The following is a 20,930-nucleotide window of genomic DNA, read 5'->3' as shown; positions in this document are numbered from 1 at the left end:
CTGGGTGAGAAATAAGGGCCTGCGTGGGGCAGCGATGGCTGGGAAGAAGCACAGGGGGCTCCATCGAGGCTCCAGGGGCTGCCCCAGGAGCTGGAGCCTTCGACATCCACCCGAGGGAGCAGCTCTGGGAGGCCCGAGGTGCAGGCTGAGTGCTGGTGATCTCCATGGTGTGCTCTGGTGGGACCCCAGGCTGTCCGCGTCCCACCTTGTGCCCGCTTGGTTGCTCAAAAAAAAAACAGGCTGAGTGCCCTCAAACCAAGTGGTTAACTTCAAGTTCCTGTTTTTTATTTTTATTTTTGGAAAAAGTAGCAGCTTCTGTGGTTGCTGAGGTGCTGCTGCAGGTTACCCAGGGGTTATGAGGCCCACCAGCAGCTCAGGGCAGTCAAACTCGAGAAAGGTGCCCTGGTGGGTCAGAAAGCTGTGACATCAGGCATTTGGTAACCAAAACATTTAATCTTTACACATTTTAGTGTTTAGCCAGTGTAGGTTCTTGGTCAATTTAGCTGTAGTCATATATTTTTTGGAACATTCAAGTGATAAAGGCAAATTTTGGTTTGGGTTTTAGAAGGGAAGTGTTTGTTTTGAACAACACATTACCCCTCTTCTCACTGGCCACATGCAGTCTTTGAATTTCTTGGAAGTTTGAAGGAGTGGAGTATTTCTGTGCATTTTGTCTGAGATTGTTGTCTCTTTCTCCTTTACTTCCCTGGAAGGAAAAAGAGAGTTGCATTTTGGGAAGGATGGGAGGGGAGAAAGAGAAACCTGTTTTGTTCACAGTATATATTAGAGAATAAAACATACTGATATTGAGGTCTGTTCCATTTAAAAACCATTGTTTTTATTCTACTCTTTATTATTTTAGCAAGTTATATTAATAATAAATTACTGAACTCATTCTCTTGTTTTTTTCCAGTGTTATACTTCCCCTCCCAGATAATGTGAAAGAATACCTACTGGATGATGGGACGCTTGTGGTTTCTGGAAGGTAAAGTGTGTTTCCCTTCCACCGTGCAAGTATTAATACTATTTTATAATCACAATAGTATTTTGTATTCATATGTATTATAATTTGCATAAGGAGTTTTGTATGTTTGACCAGTCTGGCTGCAGTCAACCTCATACTGTATGAACGTGTGCGTGGGCAGACTGTTGCTGTCAGCAAAGCTTGACTTGCTAGTGCCTAAAACAGCTCCTAAAATCCATGCAATGTGCTCAATTGATTCTTTTATTTTCAAAATAAAAAGTTGTTTATTATTATTATTATTATTTATTTCCTTGCAGAGTCTCCTAGTCTCTCAGGATTTAGTGTACAGCCTGATGATTTGTATTTGGTTGCCTTGGTACAGTTAGTTCCAGTTAAGTGGCTTGAACAGTGCCACAACATTTCCATGCCTGCAGCCTTATTCAGGGGTGAAATGTCATTACTTGAGTTTAATTTTCAATAATATAAACCAAGTACAAAAATCTTACTGATTATTGAGGTTATATAATCATTTGTTTACATACAGTCAGTGCCTACGAAGAGGCTGAATGTACTGTATGTATACCTATGCCAAGATTTTGGATGTAGAAGAGTGAGATAGGTACCAGTGAAAAGCAGTTGATGTGAATCCAGGCTTTGTTCTTTGCTTTCTCCTTAGAATCTCACCATATGTCTTCCTTGTAAAATGATTATTGCACAAATATATCTTGCTAATGATCAGGCTCAGAATACAGTCCACACTTCGTCATTTCCTGATGGGTAGTTTGACTCTCACAGGGCAACCAATTAGACTGTGGATATAAGGGAGCTAGGCCTAATTTCTCAGGAATCAATCTGTACAAAATTGAAGCTGTTTAAACACCTTGTAGAGATGAAAGGTCAGAAATGTTTGTGTATTTTTTTTTTTTTTTTTTTTTTTTTAAACTAATTTGGTTAAGAAGCAATACTGTCACCTGTTTCTGCAGAATTTGGTAATCTATTTAACAACAGCCATTTAATTTGTAATCAGACTTCAGAAAAATTAAAACTGAGGACGTGAGTTCACAGCTATTCCATATGAACAATTTCTGCTGTCTTCAGTGGAAAAATGGACAGCTTTATAATTGAATTAAATTATATTAAGGTAGTTCTAATTTAAAAGTCCAATTTAAAACCCAGTTTTTCTATTAAGTTGAACTTTCTTAGCTAGAAGTCAATGTGATCTTCCTACAGTCAAGGCCAACATCAATTTTAAACTTCAATGAGCCGCCATCTGAGCTCTATATCTCAAAAATTGAATCGACAATTTGATCCCTGTGGAGGTGCATTAAGGAACTGCAGAAATGTAGCTTGTTGAAGAATTGACTTTTTGCTATCAGTACCTAGTTGTAAGGATGTACGTTTGAGCTTACCCTGTTTGCTATGCTGACTTGCCTTTTTCAAGAGCTGGGTCTTCTACCTTAAAAGATCTTCACGCTCAGTTACATTGGCCAAATAACTTGAAAAGTAATGTAAAACGTAAAGGGAATATTTGCAGCCAAGTATTTTCCTCCACGTATGCTAATGTTTGCAAGAGCAGATCTCATCCATGGAGAAAAAGGAGCTTCCCAAGAAAACGTCAATGGCCATGTAATCACTTTCAGTAGGATCCTCTTTTTCTGTGTGTGGAGTGTGAGGAAGTTTTATTTTCAGAACCTGAAATACACAAGTCAGCATTTCAAACAAGTTTTATAAAGTTTTACGTGGAAAAAGAGTGTGGAGGCAAAGCATAATCTAAGTTGATCTTTCTTTTTTTTTAAAGTTTCTAACTTTACAATACTCACCCAGTAGCACAAATTAAAAGAATGATTAATAAGGTGTTGAAAAGCTTAAATTATGGTCTTTTCAGAGCAGGACGTGATCCGCTAATTGGAAAGAATCAAAGTGTTTTGGGTAGGGCTCAAGTCTAATGCCAGGGAGTTTTGTCTTCAGTTATTCTATGTTGGTGTGCTCTGATTTTCTCTGCCAGGGGTTTGAGGCTTAATCTTCTTATGAAAACATTTTGAGATCAACAGCTGATAGATGCTGTGGAAGTGTAATATATATGATCAAGTCAAACTCTGGTGCTCAATTTTTTTTCCTATTACTTTTTTGGTTTAGAGAAGATCCGCCAATTCATGCTCAAGAAGGGAGTGACGATGCAGAGGAAATACAGGTCAGTGTAAAACACAAGTTAATGTCGAGTGTCTGGAGAAAAACATGAATATTTCTGCATGCGTTATAGGTGAGGATAGTACTTTACCAAAATAATAATCACGCACTGTTTGCCTTGAAAAAAATTGACAAACATCATGATTGACAACACAAACATGATGCCAAGGAAGGCTTAAAATGTTTGCTTTTTCACACAGCTTTTTTTTAATTTCATGATAATTACTTTTCTAATAATGACCAAGGAATGCTGAAGGATGTTGGAAATGAAATTAAGATGGTTTTATGTCCCGAAAAATTAGGAGAAGTTACTTCAAGAAACAATGAAAGTCTGTAAGGCCTCTGAGGGGTATTCCAGAAATAAAAAACTGAAAAATGTTATAAATGCAAGGTGACAGAAGGTGCAAAAAAGATGAGAAATATAAGTAACATTAGTGGATTGTGGGTCTAAGGATGGAAGTAAGGGAGGTGCAAACAAGGTTTAGATTGGGAAGACTCCATTGAGTTCTGAAATGTACAAGTCTGCAATAGAAATCACAGTTAAAATATACAGCTGTTGTCTTGTATCCGTACTTTACAATAGTACTTTGGCTGGATATATGCATTTTTTTCTGTGTTAATTTATAACCATAATAATTAGAGGGTAATGGTATCATGCTGGAGAAAAATCAGGGCAATGATGACATGTTGTAGGAAGCTCTATAGTTTCCAGTATTATAGATAAATTCATAATAATTATAAATAAAATCATAATGGATGTCACAGGAAAGCAGTGACCTTTGATTTGTTCTTATGTTTAACAGTGGTCAGATGATGAGAATACCACGACGCTTAAGGTAAGGTCCCAACATGTGGGTTTATGTCAGCAGTATTCTTCCTGAAACCTTGTGACAGGAACTTCTCACCAGTTAGAGATATCCATTGTAGTTAGCATTTTCAAACTGTTCTAGACAGATGGCAGTATAGATACCTGTAACCTTAAAAATGTTGTTTTGCTGGCTTAATTTTATTTAACTAAAAATAAAATGCTTCTTTTCTTCATCCCCAACAATCACACACTTGTTAGACTATAGGAAATGAACTGAAGGATGGCTCTAAATATAGCTGTCTTTCATTTTCACCGCTTTGAATATCTCCCAATTACTTAATCAGACTGGATGCAGAAGAAATGAAGCCCCTGCAGCTCAGTTTTCACAGCTCTTCTCTTACACCTTTGCCATTATTTCCTCCTAGGTACCTTTCTTTCCATCACTGTTTTTTCCCCTTTTTCCTGTCTTTATACTCTCCTTGTGCTATGCCCGGTTTAGAATCGAGACCATGATGCGTACGATTCAGGCTCCCTTCTTTTTTTTTTTTTTAATTTTTTTGAAAACTTGCTATTGCCCTGCCATTGTCAGAGTTAATATACTTGCACCTCTTGTCTGCCACTGATACTACTGCTTCAGTCCTGTTAGCTCCTCAGTGTTAAATGTGGTGTTGAATTGCTCACGTTGGATTGGGTGCCATATCACCTTCTTTGAGTTGTACGTATGGTAGAACTTAAAGCATAGATTTTAAGACTAATACATTGCCAACTTTGTACGGTTTAATAGCTTCAGTTCAAATATCTGCCTTAGATTGTAATTCAGAGCAAGGATTTCGGTATTCATCTTATTTTTTTTGCAAATGTCACGTTGTTCTATCTTGCTAAAGAAGAAATCCCAGATTTTTGAACTGGGTTTTATCATAGTGTACAACAGAGTAAAAAATCCTTAATCAAGATATATAATAGCTACTGGAAAGGTACAGGTGATTCCAGGTTACCTAGGTAAGGATTGTGAACTGTGTGTGCAGTGCAGCTTTACAACTCCAATTTTACTGGGACTGGCTGTGATGGAGTTTCCTTTCTGCATAGCTCTCCCTTGGGTGCTGTGTTTTGGATTTGTGGCTAAAACAGTACTCATAATGTGAACATTTTGGCTATTGCTGAGCAGTCCTTACATAGTGTCAAGACGTTACTGTGCCCCTTTTCTCCAGCAGCAGGGCCAGGCGTGGGCAAGAGTAAGGGAGGGGACAAAGCCAGGACAGCTGACCCAGATTGTCCTCAGGGATATTCCGTACATATAAGGTGATGCCCAGCGATGAAATGGTAGAGGGAGAAGAGGGATGTTTTGGCTTCCAGGGCGGCTTTTGTTCAGAGACTGGCTGGACCTCATCTTTCATCTAACCTGGCACTTTTAAAATGTTTGATTTTGAACATGGTTTGAGCCTGTGGCTCTTTACAACAAAAATAAGGCCACATTTGGTCATACAAAGAGTCCAGAAGTGGGATTTCACAATGTGCTCTGTACCTCCTCATAAGTTTGGACGGTGATAGCCCTAAAGGTGCCTTGGCAAATACATTTTCTCTACCTGAAAACAAGGGGCTGCTCTGAGAGTAGGGAAAGAATGAGAACAGTCTGGTGCTTTTAAGTGTTGCTTGTTACCACTCTGGCAGTGATGAAGAAGAAGAAACAGCCTGTATAGAAAGCAGAAGGGTGGGGAGCTGCACCTGGAGTTACTGCAGAACGTAGGAACAGATCAAGTAGCTATGTGTAAGCTGGACAGGGACACTCTGGGGAACATAATGTGTAAAGAATAGCAGAGAGGCTGGAGAATGCAGCTCTGTGTTCACCCCCAGCCTGTCTTGCTAACAATTAATCCTGGGTTATAATTGGTTTCTCCACTGGTTTCTTTGTTCAGGGAGCAGTAAGGTGGGCTGTGACTGATTATTTCAATTTGATGACCTGCCTGAGTCATCAGGTAGAACTTGTTTCACTTGCCCCTTCTATATTCTGAAGAGAAATTAGAGCTAGAACCACAGAATAGCCCAGAAAAATAATATTATATGTCAAGAGACATGTCTCAAGGAAGGAAATCCATAGTTCACAAGATTATTTTGATCCAGATGTGAAGGGAGAGTCAAGGGACAACAGAAATTTTACTTTGTCATTAATTTATTTTTTAAACATAAAATATTTCTCTGGAATGAGAATCCTACTTCTGTGAAAGTTTCTGTTTCAGAACACTCTGTTAACATATTTGTTGTAGAAAGTATCATCTCCATTCTACAAATAGGATCTTGAAACAGACTTTTTTAAATTTAAGGTGTTCACAAATTTGGAAAAGTATAGGATTATAGAAAATTGTGTTTAAACAAATGTGTTAATATTGATGATTGCAAAGTTAAATGTTCATAATTCAGTAAAAGTTGGAATTCAGCTTATTTATGCTGCCTTAGAGCTATCTTCTTGTGTAATGTTTCTTCACTTGTATTAATCAAATGACATGAAGGTAACATTTCCCTAGGGAGGTTTTGTATGCACTGGTATTATATATGTAGTGTCACTCCTGTCAAAAGAAGGGATGGGATCAGAATGCTCTGCACGAAGAGTTTCTCTTCTTGCAGCAATGATTTCTAGAATTGACTGAAGCTCTAAAAATAAAATAAGAGCCTTTTTGGTACATTACCTGGTCTCCATGGGAAACTACACCTGAAAAAGTAAGGAAGGATTCAGAAAGTTTGAAGTTCAGTCTAGGACACTGCACTTTTTTTTTTTTTTTTTAAGTCTGTTTTGTGAGGGGCTGCCAAAAGGAGATGACAAAATAAACTTTTTTTTGACCACTTGTGTGGCTGTGAGGGCTTAGTTTCAGAGATTGGTTAGCTTTTGCCTAGATGGGTTGCATTTATAAATACAGGTGGAAATGGTGCTCTTACATACTGGTCGCTATAAATCCGTAAATCCTTGACATATGTCTGAAATAGTTACATAGGTTTTTTAAAGGTCAGCAGTCGGTGCTGACCTTTGTGCCACATTAGGAGTGGAATTTATAGCTTCTTGATGAGTTTTTTTCCCCCTTCACAATATTTACAATATCCTTTACAAGTCAAAGTTTTCTGGTGCAATGTGTGGCTTTCCAGTGTGTTTTGATGCAAGGATGCAAGTTAGCATATATTATTAAAGAGCCACTTTAAGTCCGTATTTAAAGTATTACTAGAAATACTTTGTAAATAAAAATACTAATATATAATACATAAATACATTGGAAATAAATACTTTGGAAAGAATGTCATAATTGATTCTTAAGAGATTTGTTTCTACCAATGCATTACGTCTGTAGTGGACAAGTTTACTATTTTTTTTGGACAAGTTTATTCTTTCTATGATATGCATTTCTAATTTTTAAGAATTTTAAAAGCTAATCTTAATTTTTACGATGGATGCACTTTATTTATTATTACATGTAATGACATTGTTTTGTTTTTTTCTTGTTCTTTGTTAAGGCACCAGAGTTTCCTGAGTTTACAGCTAAAGTTGAAGAAGCAATAAGTTCCTTGGGCGGTAGTGTTTTTCCTAAGCTTAACTGGAGTGCTCCAAGGGTAAGAATGCTGACTCCTAAAATTTTTTTACAGATGCTATCACACAGATTTTTACTTTTATTTTTGGTTTATCTTAATGCATTGGAAAGTAGAGGAGACCAGGGGTTCTGATAAAGAAAGGAGTGATAGATGACAGTGAGGTTTGATATAGCAAGTTGTTCTGGTGGATTAGAGCTAAATGGTACGCTGCTTGGTCAGCCTGAAGCAAAACAGCTCTGTCTCTGTTATACAACCCCCCTACGTCATTGTTATAGATAACTGTCTGGTGGTCAGACTGTCCTCATTTAGGGTATTTGTTGAAAACTTTGCCTTGGATTAAGAGAAAAAAAATAGAGTCTAAAATAGAGTTAAGACTCTATCTTAAGGATGGATACCCTTAAATGACTTTGTATCATGGTCACAAGGAAAATTAGTGTTCAAGCATTCCAGGAAAATACCTGGAAGCAAAACCTTAGTTTTCAAATGGATTTTTGCAGCATACTATTCATAAGAAAAGGAACAGCTATTCTACATCCTTGTAACAGCAGATGAAGCTTGCCTCAAAATCCAAAAATCATTTTCTGCATGTATATCTAATGTTGCATAATATTTTGATCTGATAGATCTGTAGCTTGTATCTTGTAGCTTTATCTTTACTAGATCCTGCTAGAAAAGATAATTTTTGGATGTATTTCTTCCTCTTTAGGATGCCTACTGGATAGCAATGAATAGCTCACTGAAATGTAAAGCTCTTAGCGACATCTTCCTCCTCTTCAAAAGTTCAGACTTCATTACTCGTGACCTCACTCAGCCGTAAGTAGACTTCTAACAGAGAATCTTATTCTTACCCTGTCAAAAAAGAACAAAACACAGAGAGTAACTTTTCAGTTCCTGTGAAAGATCTCACTCTTTACTGCAGAAGAACATCAAATACCTGATACAAAGATTCTTATTTATGTCTAAAATTTGTGAATCAAACGGATTTCAAGAGCAGTAGGAAGTTAGTTCTTTGAAACTTACCCCATCTCTTTTCTCCTTCATCTTTGTCTTTGCACCACACAGAAATAAATTCCAGGCTCAACTTAGTGCAGAGGATTGTGAGGCAAATTATATTCAGTGTTACTTAACTGTAAGTGAATTTTTCTAGTAAAGCAGAATTGTTTACCTAGTTACAATCAACAATAGAGAAGCAAGCTTTATTTTATTCTTAATTATCTCTTTTTTTTTATACATAGTGAAAAACAAAACACAGAGATGTCATATTGAAGTGCTGCGTGTGAAATGACACTATAGACTAAGTCCATTTTTATTGAGTTGATTTCCAAGGCAAATGGTATTTTAATGTTACTTTTTTTTTTTTTTTTCTTTTCCATCCCACCTTTCTTTGCACTTCTTGATAGTTAGCTTGTGACTGCCGGTTTTCATGGTAATACAGCATGACTTTTCCATGTCCCTTCCAATTTTGGACACATTAAAGTTTGTGGCTGCCTAGAAGGAACCTGAGACTTCTGAAGTATTGATAGAGCTCCTTGAGAATCCAAGATCTTGAAGCTCCTGAAGTTCCTGCACTCCAGGAACTGTGACTAAGGATAATAGTTAAAGTTTTATAAATGCAATGTGCTTGGTATTTATTATATCTGCATACGTAAAGGGAATATTCAATTGCATAGGAACAGTTTCCTCCTGTGGTAACTGGATCTGATTTGTGTAACTAATTTCTAAAATACTGGCTTTCTGGAAGAAAACACAATTGTTGAAATTTAATGTTCTTCTTATGACTACTATTATTTTTCATTTAAAAGAAAGAAAAACAACACAATTTCAAAGAGAGGGCAATCCATGCCTCAACATGAGAGATTGTTTTCCAGTAGTTATTCAATGCTTATTTATGTTACTACAATATGTAGGAGACTGACTCCAAGGCAGGGGCCTTGTTCTAGATGCTTTGTAGAGGCGTACCAAACATAACAGTCCTGTCTTAAGTAGCTTATGAACCAGTAAGAATTGTGTTGTCTAAAACGTGAAACCAATTATATTAATGCCATGCAACTGCCTTCCTTTTTATTCCTGCAACTCTAATAGCACTTTTGTTCCCAGTTTGTTGGTGCATTTAAAAAAATGAGTAGGTAACAGTATCTTCATCCTTATCTCTGCATTTATGTAGTGCTAACAGTGTTGTCAGTCCCGTTCTGATGATAGATTTTACAGTATATCTAATGTACAATATGATGAGGTAAAGGGGAGGAGAGTGAGAAATTAAGGAGGAGATGGTGGAGTGTAATGATGGTTTGAAAAGCATATTGGAGAAGGGAAACAGTTTTAAGGACTGAGAATTTGAAGTTCTGGGACCGTAGAGAATGAATGGGCTGCGGGAGATGAGAAGTCTGCAGTCTGCAATTCAGAGTTCAGTTTGTATTGATTCTCAGGAAACTTCGATGCCTTACTAAGGAGCTCTTCTTCATGATTTCTGCTAATGGGGGGCCAGGCCACTTAGCCAGGTGTCCTGAGGACAGTTGGCTACAAGGGTTGAACACTTACATTTAATGTGACCTTTGTTGTAGCTGCTTTTAGGACTAAGTTGTGTGGGTCTGAAAATATCTGTACGCTTTATATCAAGCCCTTTGTGAATATGAATACTTTTTCTTTGTATTCTACTGTCCCCATGCATAAAGAAGTTGAGAAAAAACTACCCCAAGCTCCATGGAGAATTCCTGTTTGGATAGCCATATTCTAATGAGTTTGGGACACAATCAAATATTTATCAAGCACTGTTTGATTAAAAGGTGTGGCAGCTGGGGATGAATGTGTGTGTGGTCTTGTGCTCTTAGATTATGCTGTTTGTATGGTAGAATGAGTCGGTTTGATGACTGAGATCTAAATTGGTGTGTTTCTCCTGAGTTTTATCTCATATCAGGCAAAGTTTAATGCCTCAGCTTATTCAGCTTGCCCGCTGCAGACAGCACTGACTTAGAGGGGAGGCAGTGAATGTGTTCCTCTGTTGTGAAATTTCACAGCATGGGTGATAACTTGAACCATCAGTAATTTCACCTTAAATTCACACCAGATGAAGAGCGGTAGTGGCTGAGCAGCCTGTAGCAGGTATGTTCTCTCCAGTGATTTGCTGGGGGAGAAGTAACCTCCAGCAGAAAGGCAGGAGGTTAGAAGTTGCACTAGTTCAGTCCATTTGTGCTCCTTTCCTGAGGGTTAAGATGGATGCAGTTGGATAATGCAGCTCAACATGTGAGTAGCAAATAAACCAACCTTGTGTCATGAGCGTGGGATTATCACCTAGCCTAACAGTTAAAGGGAAGTTTCATTTGAGAAGTATTGTATTTATTTCCGTTCCCATCAAGTCTAAAGTAATGTTGGTACAAAATCAGTGTGTTTTTTGTTTTGTTTTTCTCTCCAGAACAGCCTTTGATGTTTTGTTACGGTAGAGTTAATATGGGCAATGCTGCCTTGCACATCCACTCAAATTCATGAATACTGCATGCAAGTTGTGTATGTGACAAGGTGAACATAAAGTGTAAAAACACTTCAGTTTCTGCATACCTTATATTTTATGAGTGTGTTGTACCTGAAGATAGCACATATTATGGACAAGTGTGTGCGTGGTATTTCTAAATTGCTAAGTTATTCATACAAAATGTCCCCATCCGAACACAGAAATGATTACTGCTGAATCACAGAGGTGGTCTTAGTTATTCTATTAATCAGCTGCCAGCTCCCTCGTCCTTAGCAAGCAGAAACTGGAAATGCAGTTGGCATAAGAACCTGAAGTACTGAACAAATGAAAATTGGAAACGTACCCAACTCAGAGCTAGTCAGAGGGAGGAGAAGGGATAAAAGCAATGTATTTCTGCTTCTTTCATTAATATTCAGTGTGGTCTAAAAGTTTCTTGTCCTGCATAAGTAACAGCTGAAATGTGTATACACACACACACACATATATATATTTATTTATTTTTTTTTTCTCTTGTTCAATGGTATTAATTTAAAAATCCATTTCCTAAGCTGTAATATGAAAGCTTCACACTGGCAATTTGAAGATCCGTTTCTTAATGCAACTCTGCCAGTGATGTGGGACTTAAAGCACTTCTTATGCTTCTTTCTTCCTCTTCTGTTTCCTGTCTGCTTATCTGATACTGATCTATACGTTGGTCAGGTCAGAGAACTGCCCTTGCTGTAATTCTCAACTGGCTCAAGTTCTGAGAAAATTTCAGCTACGCAATACTTCAATACAAACCATCAGAAAATATGGCCTGAACTGCAGATATGTGACGAGATAAGCTTTAACTATTTAAGTGTTTGGATTTTCTCATGATGTTGACACTTGTTAGGTTTCAAGCTCAGAATAATGAATTAACTTTCCTCTTGGAACAGGAATAAATTAGCAAAGACTTCAGAGCAATGTGCTTGTTACTGTAGCTGATGTGGTTTCTGCTTCAAGTAAGCATTGCATTTAACTTAGCTGAGTTTGCAGAATACTTGGTGGTGGTGTGACCCTTAACTTTTCATTTCTTAATCTAGGATTTCAAAAACTTAATGTGGATATGTGATAAAAGAACCCCCTTTCTAATTGGGATTTCTGTTAAACGATTAACACTCCTCTTTTGAACAAAAATTCCTTTGAAATCCTGTTGAGTGTATTGTGTTAGTAAGTAGCTTTCTTGTTCGTTATTAGAGTGTTTGGCTATGTTTTGTTAAGATTTGAATACTCACCTTCAGACAGCTAAAAATAGTAGTAATAGTTCTAGTGATATGATAATGCCCTTTCAATTATAAGATAAGCTTGTTGTTGCTAAAAAGCATGATGTAAACTTTGGAAATTTTTGTTGAATTTTGGAGATCGTTTCTATTCTGCAGTGCTGAGCATTTTAAATCTGCAGGTGTCACTATTGGGATGTTGAAGCCTACAGCATTCCTATTTTTCTGGCTGTTTATCAATCATTACTGTAGAGATGAAATAAGAAATCCTGTAAATTCAACCTTGTCCAAAAGCAACCTGATGCAAAAGATGTTCCCTGCAGGGACTGCCCTTTGCCCTGGCATGGAGGGGCAGTTAGGTGCCAGAAGGTGCTGTTTTCTGCTGAGCACATTCAAACTGTTGTAAACAAGTTTTCAGTATTTTATTGGACCAGCTTGTCCCGTGGACCTGTTGCTTAGAAATGTTCACTCCTAAAACCTTTTTGGAAAGGTTGTTAGAGAGGTGAAGAGTCCAGGGGTAGCCACTGAACCCTGCCTGGGCCCAGGATGCTACTTTGTAAGTGAAATAGAGGGAAGGGATCACCTGCAAGGCCTTTAGTAGTTAGGGAATGACTACTAGGTTAAAGGAGCAGGTGAAACAGCTCCCAGCGAGCCAAGCTTCCAAATGCATTAATGTGCAAGACACAAAGGAACGTGAGGGGGGATGCACTTTTCCTATACAGGATTTTATAGGAGGGCTTTTTAAGCCCTACATCTGAGTGCCTGTTTCTCAGAGCCGTTGAGAAAGTCTGTTGTGAAGTAAGGTTTAGCTCATAAGGACACTGAAACAAGGCTTTGAAATTAAGCAGTACATTTTTTTTTTTCCTTTAAGATAGCACTCAGACTTTATTTTTGAAATCAGACTTAACTCTTTAAGATGTAGAACCACAAAGTTCTCTGCTTTACCGAAACGCTCATGGCATGAAAGCTCGCTTTTGAGCGATGAAATGCCTGACTCAAAGAGTCAGATATGACAAAATCTCCTTGGAGGAACCCGATCCAGGAGGTGCAGGTTGGGTGTGTTTCTTCTGCCTCTTATTCTCAGTCTGTTCTGTTTTCTTTCCAATTTTCATTCTCTGAGAGGAGACTGAAAAATAGTCGAGGCTTCATATTTACTCTGTTTCTGCCTGCATCTAAACTTCATTCAGTTAAACTATCCTTTTTGTTTTTTAATAGGAAGTTACAAAGTTCTTTCTGAGACTGTGTTCTCCTAACAGAACGTAGGAGGCAGTGTTGGCTCATAAAGATGTGACTTGGCGATCAGGATACTTTCTGTAAGAATGGTAGCTGTTGGTTTAGACTTTAATATGGCCTATTTCAAGGTAAACAGTTCCACATTATCTCATGTGGAAAATAAGGCCTTTGATACTTTTTACATACACTCCCATTTTTCCTAGGAATTTACAGTGCGTATAGTTCAAAATCCTCTTTCAAGTGGTGCCTGAATTCGTATTTGCTTGTGGTCCTTAAAGTTGAGTATTTCTTGCTGTTAGAAACTGGACTTATTTTATTTTATTTTATTAAGGTTTGAAAATAAGCTATGAGACAGTAGCAGGGGAACTGTCTGGTACAAAATGACTTTTACAAGTCTCATTATACCTGTAATAGCTCATTCTGTGAATAATAATCTCAGCTATTGGCGAATGAGTTGATGGTTTTTATAGCAGGATAGGTACCAGAGATCTCACAAACCTCAAATCACTTGTCTCTGTGGTGCAAGCTGAACTGCATAACAGCTTCACGTGGTGTGTCCTGTTGTCACGCGTAGGCATTTAGAGATTAACATCTGCTACAAGTAAGAGACCTTGATCCTTTTCTTGTTGCCATCTAAGTACAAATCTGTAGGCAAGCTGTTGACCACAGCACAAGCAATGAAGCTTAATTCCTTCACCCTCCTAGTGTTTAAAATTCTAATTGTCAAAGGCTTTTGAAAAGGGAGCTGGGAGATCTTTCTGTTTTGTGGTCCTTGAGTCCCTCTGAATGCTCTTTCAGCTACCTGAAAACCTGAATAGGATGCAAGTTAAAGAAACCCTGGCTAGCTTTCTGTCTCTGATGTTCAGAATGCTGTAAGTAACGGATGAATTCAGCCGTGTCCAAGCAGTTAATGCTAGAATAAGTTGGTAAAAGATATAAAATGGCAAGGAAAGAGAGAATATCTTTCCCCACTTAGCCCCCACCTAAAATATTTGAGGGTTGAACAAGAGATAACTTTGATTTTTTTTTTTTGCTAAATGGCAAAGTCTGCATCCTACAGGAATGGAGCAGATTATAGATAGCCCCATTTCAAACATGGAGGACCCTGAAAAGATAATGCAGGGGCTGCAGAACCATGTGTTGGACTTCAGCTGCCTTTTTACCTCTAGTTTATGATTATGTTGGTGTGTGGGGAATATTTTCTTGAGCACGGTAAGCAGATACGATCGTAATGGAGGAATTTTGAGTCTAGCAAAACTGCAGGCACTTAGGAGTGTTTCTATTGCCTTGACAGATCTTAAATTGCTGGGATATAAACTGTAGCTGAAGGAAGTTATCTGTTTACATAGGCTTACAGATTTATACGATCGGTTTGATTACGGTACTTCTGGAAAGCATGCCTGCTATCACCCTTCTCTTCTCTGTGTGGTGGATATTAAAGCCTAATCTAAAAACTTATTTCTTCTGGCAGCATGCTGAGAAAACTGTGATGATAGCTCTTTGCTTCAAACTGAAGGCTGGGCAGCCGTGTCCTAAGCAAAGCATTGCATTTCTTATGAAGAGCAGAGACGTTGGGCAGCCGTGTCTTGCGATGCAGCGCTTGTAGGAGAGATGTGAAGAGATGTGAGACTTCTGGATTGCTTAACTGAGCTGAGTGCCAAAAGGAGATGTCTTAAATGGCTGCGTTTATCCTTAGTGCTCAGCACTGACCCTTTACACAGTTCTTCTGCGCATCAAAGTCGTTTGCCAATAAGGTCAGGGAGTCTGCCTGGAAGGAAAATGCATGTTCTTCCGATAATTCCCTTGGACAGTTACGGGATTTATTGCAAGATTTGCTGTATAGCAACAAAAACGTACATAGAAGTTGTCTTGGATATAGCTGCCTCCATTCTTGGTAGTTGCTGAATGGTGGCACAGAGAGTGAGCTACTCGCAGGGAACAAAACCTTGGCATCTGCTTGCAGTTATGGAAATAGTTTTGTTTATTCCCACTCTCAGGAGATTTCTAAGAGCATTTCTTAAGGCTCTTAATTTAGAAGAATACCATGCTGTGGAATCAGAAGTGTTGAGTGGCACTGTTTTGCATCCCTTTTTCACAGAAATGAAAATAATCCTGAGCTGCTGTAAGATAGAGTGATGCCTCTCAGTTGTCTGGTTTAGGAAGTTAAACTTCAACAACCTAATCAAGTTTCATTGCAGCATGTTTTCCTTTGTACTTTTAATGTTTATCTGGTTCTTGGAGAATACGATGATGGCAACATAACAATAAAGAGAAAAGGAGCAGCGCTGTCGAATCAAACAAAGGACTTAACAGTGAATAAGCACTTACACTAGCCAAGTCCCTGTCCATTAAGCACTTCCAAATTACGCTAGATCAAAAAAGATGTTTTTTTTTTTTTTTTCATGGTAATTGTGGAAAGGAGGTTTGTTACTGCCATACGGAAATTACCTGCTTTATACATCCTAGGGGTAATTTATCTGTATCTTTTGTGATTAACGTTTTGGGGTTAATTTTCCTCTCTATCGCTAAAATCTTGTATGTAAAAGCAGATTTTGATGCCTGTGACTTATTTTCCAGATTTATTCACTGTACTGATGATTCCCCTGACCCTTCCTTAGACTATGAGGTAAGACTCTTTGTATGACTTCTAGGTAATTTAAGTGAATTACGCACGGGCAGGCTGCCACTTGTACTTGGGCGTGTGCCCACAATACTTTTTGTTGTTTGTTTTAATTGTGTTGCTTGGGCAGTGTGGGGGAAGTCTGGTGAAGAAGTACAGGTCACAAGGAGTTCATTTAGCTACAGGTCAGAGATGAGCTCAGTGCAGACTTTTGAAGCTTCCTTGCAGTTCCCTGTAGGGTCTGTCAGGTTTTGCCAGGAAAGACAAGCTCAGTAGCTGAAAGTCATATATTCTTTGTAATGTGCTTCTTGTGGACATCATGGCTGAGAGAGAAGCTGGCTGTAGAGGCTGGGGCTTGTAGCTGTTTGCTAAGAACTGAGGTGGTCTATCAGATCTTGTTATATATCTGCTTGTTCCTGCATTAAAATGGTAAGTTAGTGACTTAGATATTAATAATGCTTTAAACTCTTCTTGTGGTGCTGTCGGTTTTATGATGGCGTCTACTCATACCTCTAATTTTAATGTAAAAATAACATTCGTCATCATCCCATAGTCTTAAAGGGCTTTAGAAAAGCGAATGCACCTCGTGTTTTGAAGCACTATCTTAATGTGCTTTAAAGACAGGCCTCTGAAACTTGCAGCAGTTTCATGTTTACATTGTATTTAGGAGTGTCACCTTTGATTACTGAGGTTTTTCTACTGCAGTTGATAGGTGTTGGGAGTTTCCAGGACCCGTGAGCAGTAACTGAGCCCTCCAAAGAATGGATTCATCTGAATGCTTCAGCTTAGGAAAAGCAGAAACTTGATGAAGTGCCAGAGAGATGCTTTAATTACCAGGCATTCTGTCCTATTGGCAATAATAGTTTGGTTACTATTTCTATCTCACGTCCTTATCTGAACCAGTTTGTACCTCCAAAGGCATTGCAGAATTGCGCTTGGGTGTGTACCAGAATAGAGGTTGAGTTGGTTAAATTTAATTCTGTTCATCAGCTCTTTTTACTAGAGAGCCACTTCTGCCAATTCCATGACAGATTTGTTGTGCTGTACAGCAGGACTTTTTGTCTTCCGTGCTGTATCATTAATGTAACTTGGAAGTTGTTTCATAAATAATTTCTCATTTAAATACTGGACAAAGAGGAAAAGCACAGGATAATTAAGGTGAGAAGAGACCTCTGTAGTTCTCCAATCCATTCTCATGCTCAAAGCTGGGTAAACTGAGATCAATTTGGGTTGCTTGGTGTTTTCTCAAATCTGGTCTTGAAAACATCAGTGGATGGAAGCTGTGCCACCTCTGTGAGGGGGCTTTTCCAATGCTGGGCTGTCCTCACGGTGAAAAGGTTTCTTCCTGTGACCAGTCTGAACCTTTCTTCTTACAACTTCAACTTCTCATTCTACTGCCAAGGGCTTGGTAGTGTTGCTTGGCCTTGCAGCCAAAAGAGAGAGAAAATTTGAGAAGAATATGCATAAATAATTAACATAATATAAATCTGGGCTGAGGTAAAATTTAATGGTAGATGAGTTAGAAAAAAGTGTCTGCCTCCTTCCTTCGGGTAGCCATAGAAAGCTATGAAAAGATACTTTTTGATAAGTTGTGGTGACCGTCTTAGGGAGTCAGTGCTGGGGGCAGAGGGCTTATGAACACAGGAGATGTATTCAAGGGTCTTGAAACATGGAACTCTAAGAATGTATACTGACACCGAGTGCTCCAAATGTGGAAGGAGGAGACATAGATTTTTTTTTTTTTTTTTTTCTGGCCACCAGTGTTGAGATATGTTGGGCTTCATAAAAGAGGGCTCTAAGTGGTAAATTAGTCTATTAGGACAATTTCTTTTTGTACATTCTCATTATGTATAAATTAGTATTAAGTCAAATTGCTTTGAAGTATTTCCTAAGATAACTATATGAACTGTGAGCTAAGATTGTTCTGTTTTCTTGTATCTGAATTAACGTCAGAGGTTGTCTTACAGCCAAACTGTTGGAAGATCTACAAGCTGTGCGTGTTGACAAAAAATGACCGTTCTGAAACAATACTCTGTCATTTGTTTCCCTTTGTAGCTCGTTCTTCGCAAATGGTGCGAACTAATCCCTGGTGCAGAATTCAGATGCTTTGTCAAGGAAAACAAGCTTATTGGTGAGAATTGTTTTAGTGATGAAATTATTAGATGAAGTTCATAACGAGTTTCTCCGATTACTTGGATTGGTGCTAAATCTGAAGACGTTTCTTCCTTATTGCTCTCATTTCAGGGAATTAATGTTTCTCTTCTTTCTCTAATTTAAAATGTGTCATGCCAATTTTCTCTCTTCACGGTATTTGAAGGCCTGATGACAGTCTGTCCAAAATTACAGCGGGAATATTCTTGATTCTAATTGCTAATTCAGAATCTTCACCCGAAGGCTGTTTAGTAAGGGATTCCTTTATATCCAGGAGGTTATTGAATTGTACCCAACTTGCAGAACGAATACAGAGGCAGTTGGGTATTTTGCTGATAAAATGTGACCAAATTTGGATATTATATGCTGAAAGTTGTGGAGGTCAGAATGTGTCCACAGGTGTCTGAATTTGCATTATATGGAGCATAGCTTAGGCAAAAAATCTATTGATCTATTACTCTGGAAAAAAAAACAACAAACCAACAACAAAACAAACTAGATATAGAATGTTTCAAATGGCACTGAACAACTAGGGTGTCCACAGCATGCAAAGAGCTGGAGGATGCATCAGAAGCCCTGTGAACACTGGAGGACAGGCAGATTGCATGAGAGCATGTGTGTTAGGCAGCTTTCGGGTGAATTTAGCTGAATTGTGCTCCTCTAGACGTATTGACTATCCTCTCCTGACTATAACTGGAGCTTAGACACCTAGTTGCACGTACAGCTGCTTAAACTGAGGGGTTTAATTTCAGCCTTAGTACCATTCTGCAATTTGAATTCCCTTTTGGTGTGGTCTACCACGGAATCTTTAAAGATGAATGGAAATTTGAATAGCACAGGACTGATGCACACCTGTCCCTAACTACTCTGCCTGAACTCTAACCAAGGAATATCCTTCATAGGAAGGAAGGTGACTTTTGCTTTAAAATAAGAACAAATTTCTGCACTTTTTGTCTCATACCTACGTATTCACAAGCACCAAGATACATGCATGTACGTGGTCTGTCCAGGATTCCATGTGATGATACAGAGGTGAAGAGGTGTAAGGTATTTAATCCTCATTCTTTCTCCGGGCACCTTCTCAGCACAGTGACTGCGTGCTGGTACTGGCTGTGCCGTTTTGAACCTCTTAGGAGCTGTCAGCCATTTGTCTCCATCCTGTCCCACCATTAGGAATTTACTTCTTGTCCTTTGTCGCTTGGTCTGGTTGTTCTGTGAAGCTTCACAGGAAGTTTCAGGTTCATTTTCAGTTTTGGGATCTGCTAATCTAGGTGCTGTCAGCACTTACAGTTCTCAAAACCCTTTTATATGGCTGTGCTTCCACACTCATCTTCCTGTTCTCTCTCCATTCATGCCAATTGCAGGGTTTGTGGCAGTTCTCTGTAACAGATTTTGTCTCGCTAATAGTGAAGACTATCCATTAATCCACTATTGCTTAAATGTATTGATGTAACTTTTCAGAAGTAGGAAAAAGCTGAATCTTGTCCTGTTTATTGCTGCTGGAACACAACTGGCAGAGGTACACGTTGCTGTAATAACCTCTAAAACATTTGACTTTAGATTTATCATAGAGTGTATGTATCCGTAATCAAGAGAGAGAGTGAGTGATATTTACTTTCAAATACCCCAACGCATTTGTACTCTGGCTAATTAAAAGCTCTGCACATTTCATTAGTAGGTTTTGAAACCTTGGGAATCTACCAGTATGGGTTTTTCAGCTAGCACTCCAGCTGCATTTCTGAGCACCCTTCCAAGTTTTTTTCACAATATGTTCCCATGCTCTTAAAATTAATGAGCCTGTCAGTCAAGCAAAGGAGTGATACTTGCAGAGTGTAGTGAATGCTTTTCCAGTTAGACATCTGCATCCCCTGAGATGCCACCATCTCTTGTTTTTTTTGATTTTTGTTTGTTTTTAGGCCTGAGTTAAGCTTTGCAGTGATATTAATAATTCAAAGTTCCACTGACTTCATTAACTTTGCTGTATACAAACTTCTTTAAAGGGCAGATCTCAGAAGGAAATCAGCGTTGTCCTACAGTACAACTTGATCTCTGTGCTTTGTGTATGGTTAAAATAGTGAACTGCTGTCGTTGATACATCTTCCGTGGGGACTTCTGGCTTTTCTTCCTCCATGAATAGCATACATTACTCATTCTCCAGTGATGGTGTAGGTCTTGATCTGACGTTTGTCCAGCAGGATATTGCAGTGGCTTATGTTGATATATCCTGTACAAGAACTTATGTCATTTAAGATGCAAGTGTATAATCCTGTTGATGTCAACTTGAACTATTGTGTTGTAGACAAACATATGTCTGACTGTCTGAAATGAAACACTTGTGATGTAATTGGAATAGTTTACCTAATGTCAGATGCAAGAAAGCCCTCAGTGAGGGAGGGCAAAGATATTAAGCTGTATGCCAGTCTGTTGATTCTAGGATTTGAGGCTTCACCTCTTGTGTCTTTTCAAACAGGTACGCTCTATTCCACGCTTAATAAATAGTTTAAATGAGAATCTTTATGGTACACTCAGTTCTATCATCTTTGCTAATATGCAAACCTGGCCTCTCCTCCTTTCATTTTATGGTTCCAAACTCTGTTTTCTACAATTGATGTGCTGAACAGAAAAGGTTTTTGACCAGAGTAACTAGGGTGAATAAAACTGAAAAGACAGGACAACTACTGGAAACTTAA

At 38.5% G+C, this 20,930-nt stretch overlaps 1 protein-coding gene across 1 annotated transcript in view; it reads left to right on the top strand.

Moving 5' to 3' along the window:
• The window catches only part of CDC123 (cell division cycle 123), a 35,783-nt gene that overhangs the window by 466 nt on the left and 14,387 nt on the right, over nucleotides 1-20,930 (top strand). The window contains exons 2-8 of the mRNA XM_082751605.1: nucleotides 914-985; nucleotides 3,101-3,155; nucleotides 3,955-3,987; nucleotides 7,455-7,550; nucleotides 8,236-8,342; nucleotides 16,047-16,095; nucleotides 18,145-18,220. Of these exons, the coding sequence (XP_082607731.1) occupies nucleotides 914-985; nucleotides 3,101-3,155; nucleotides 3,955-3,987; nucleotides 7,455-7,550; nucleotides 8,236-8,342; nucleotides 16,047-16,095; nucleotides 18,145-18,220 (488 nt within the window). The remainder of the gene's footprint in view (nucleotides 1-913; nucleotides 986-3,100; nucleotides 3,156-3,954; nucleotides 3,988-7,454; nucleotides 7,551-8,235; nucleotides 8,343-16,046; nucleotides 16,096-18,144; nucleotides 18,221-20,930) is intronic.

The sequence above is a fragment of the Aythya marila genome, assembly GCF_965140915.1.
Source record: "Aythya marila genome assembly, chromosome: 1".
Lineage (NCBI taxonomy): Eukaryota > Metazoa > Chordata > Aves > Anseriformes > Anatidae > Aythya > Aythya marila.
Note: the sequence above shows the minus strand (reverse complement) of the source record. Positions and strands in the feature narration are given on the sequence as shown.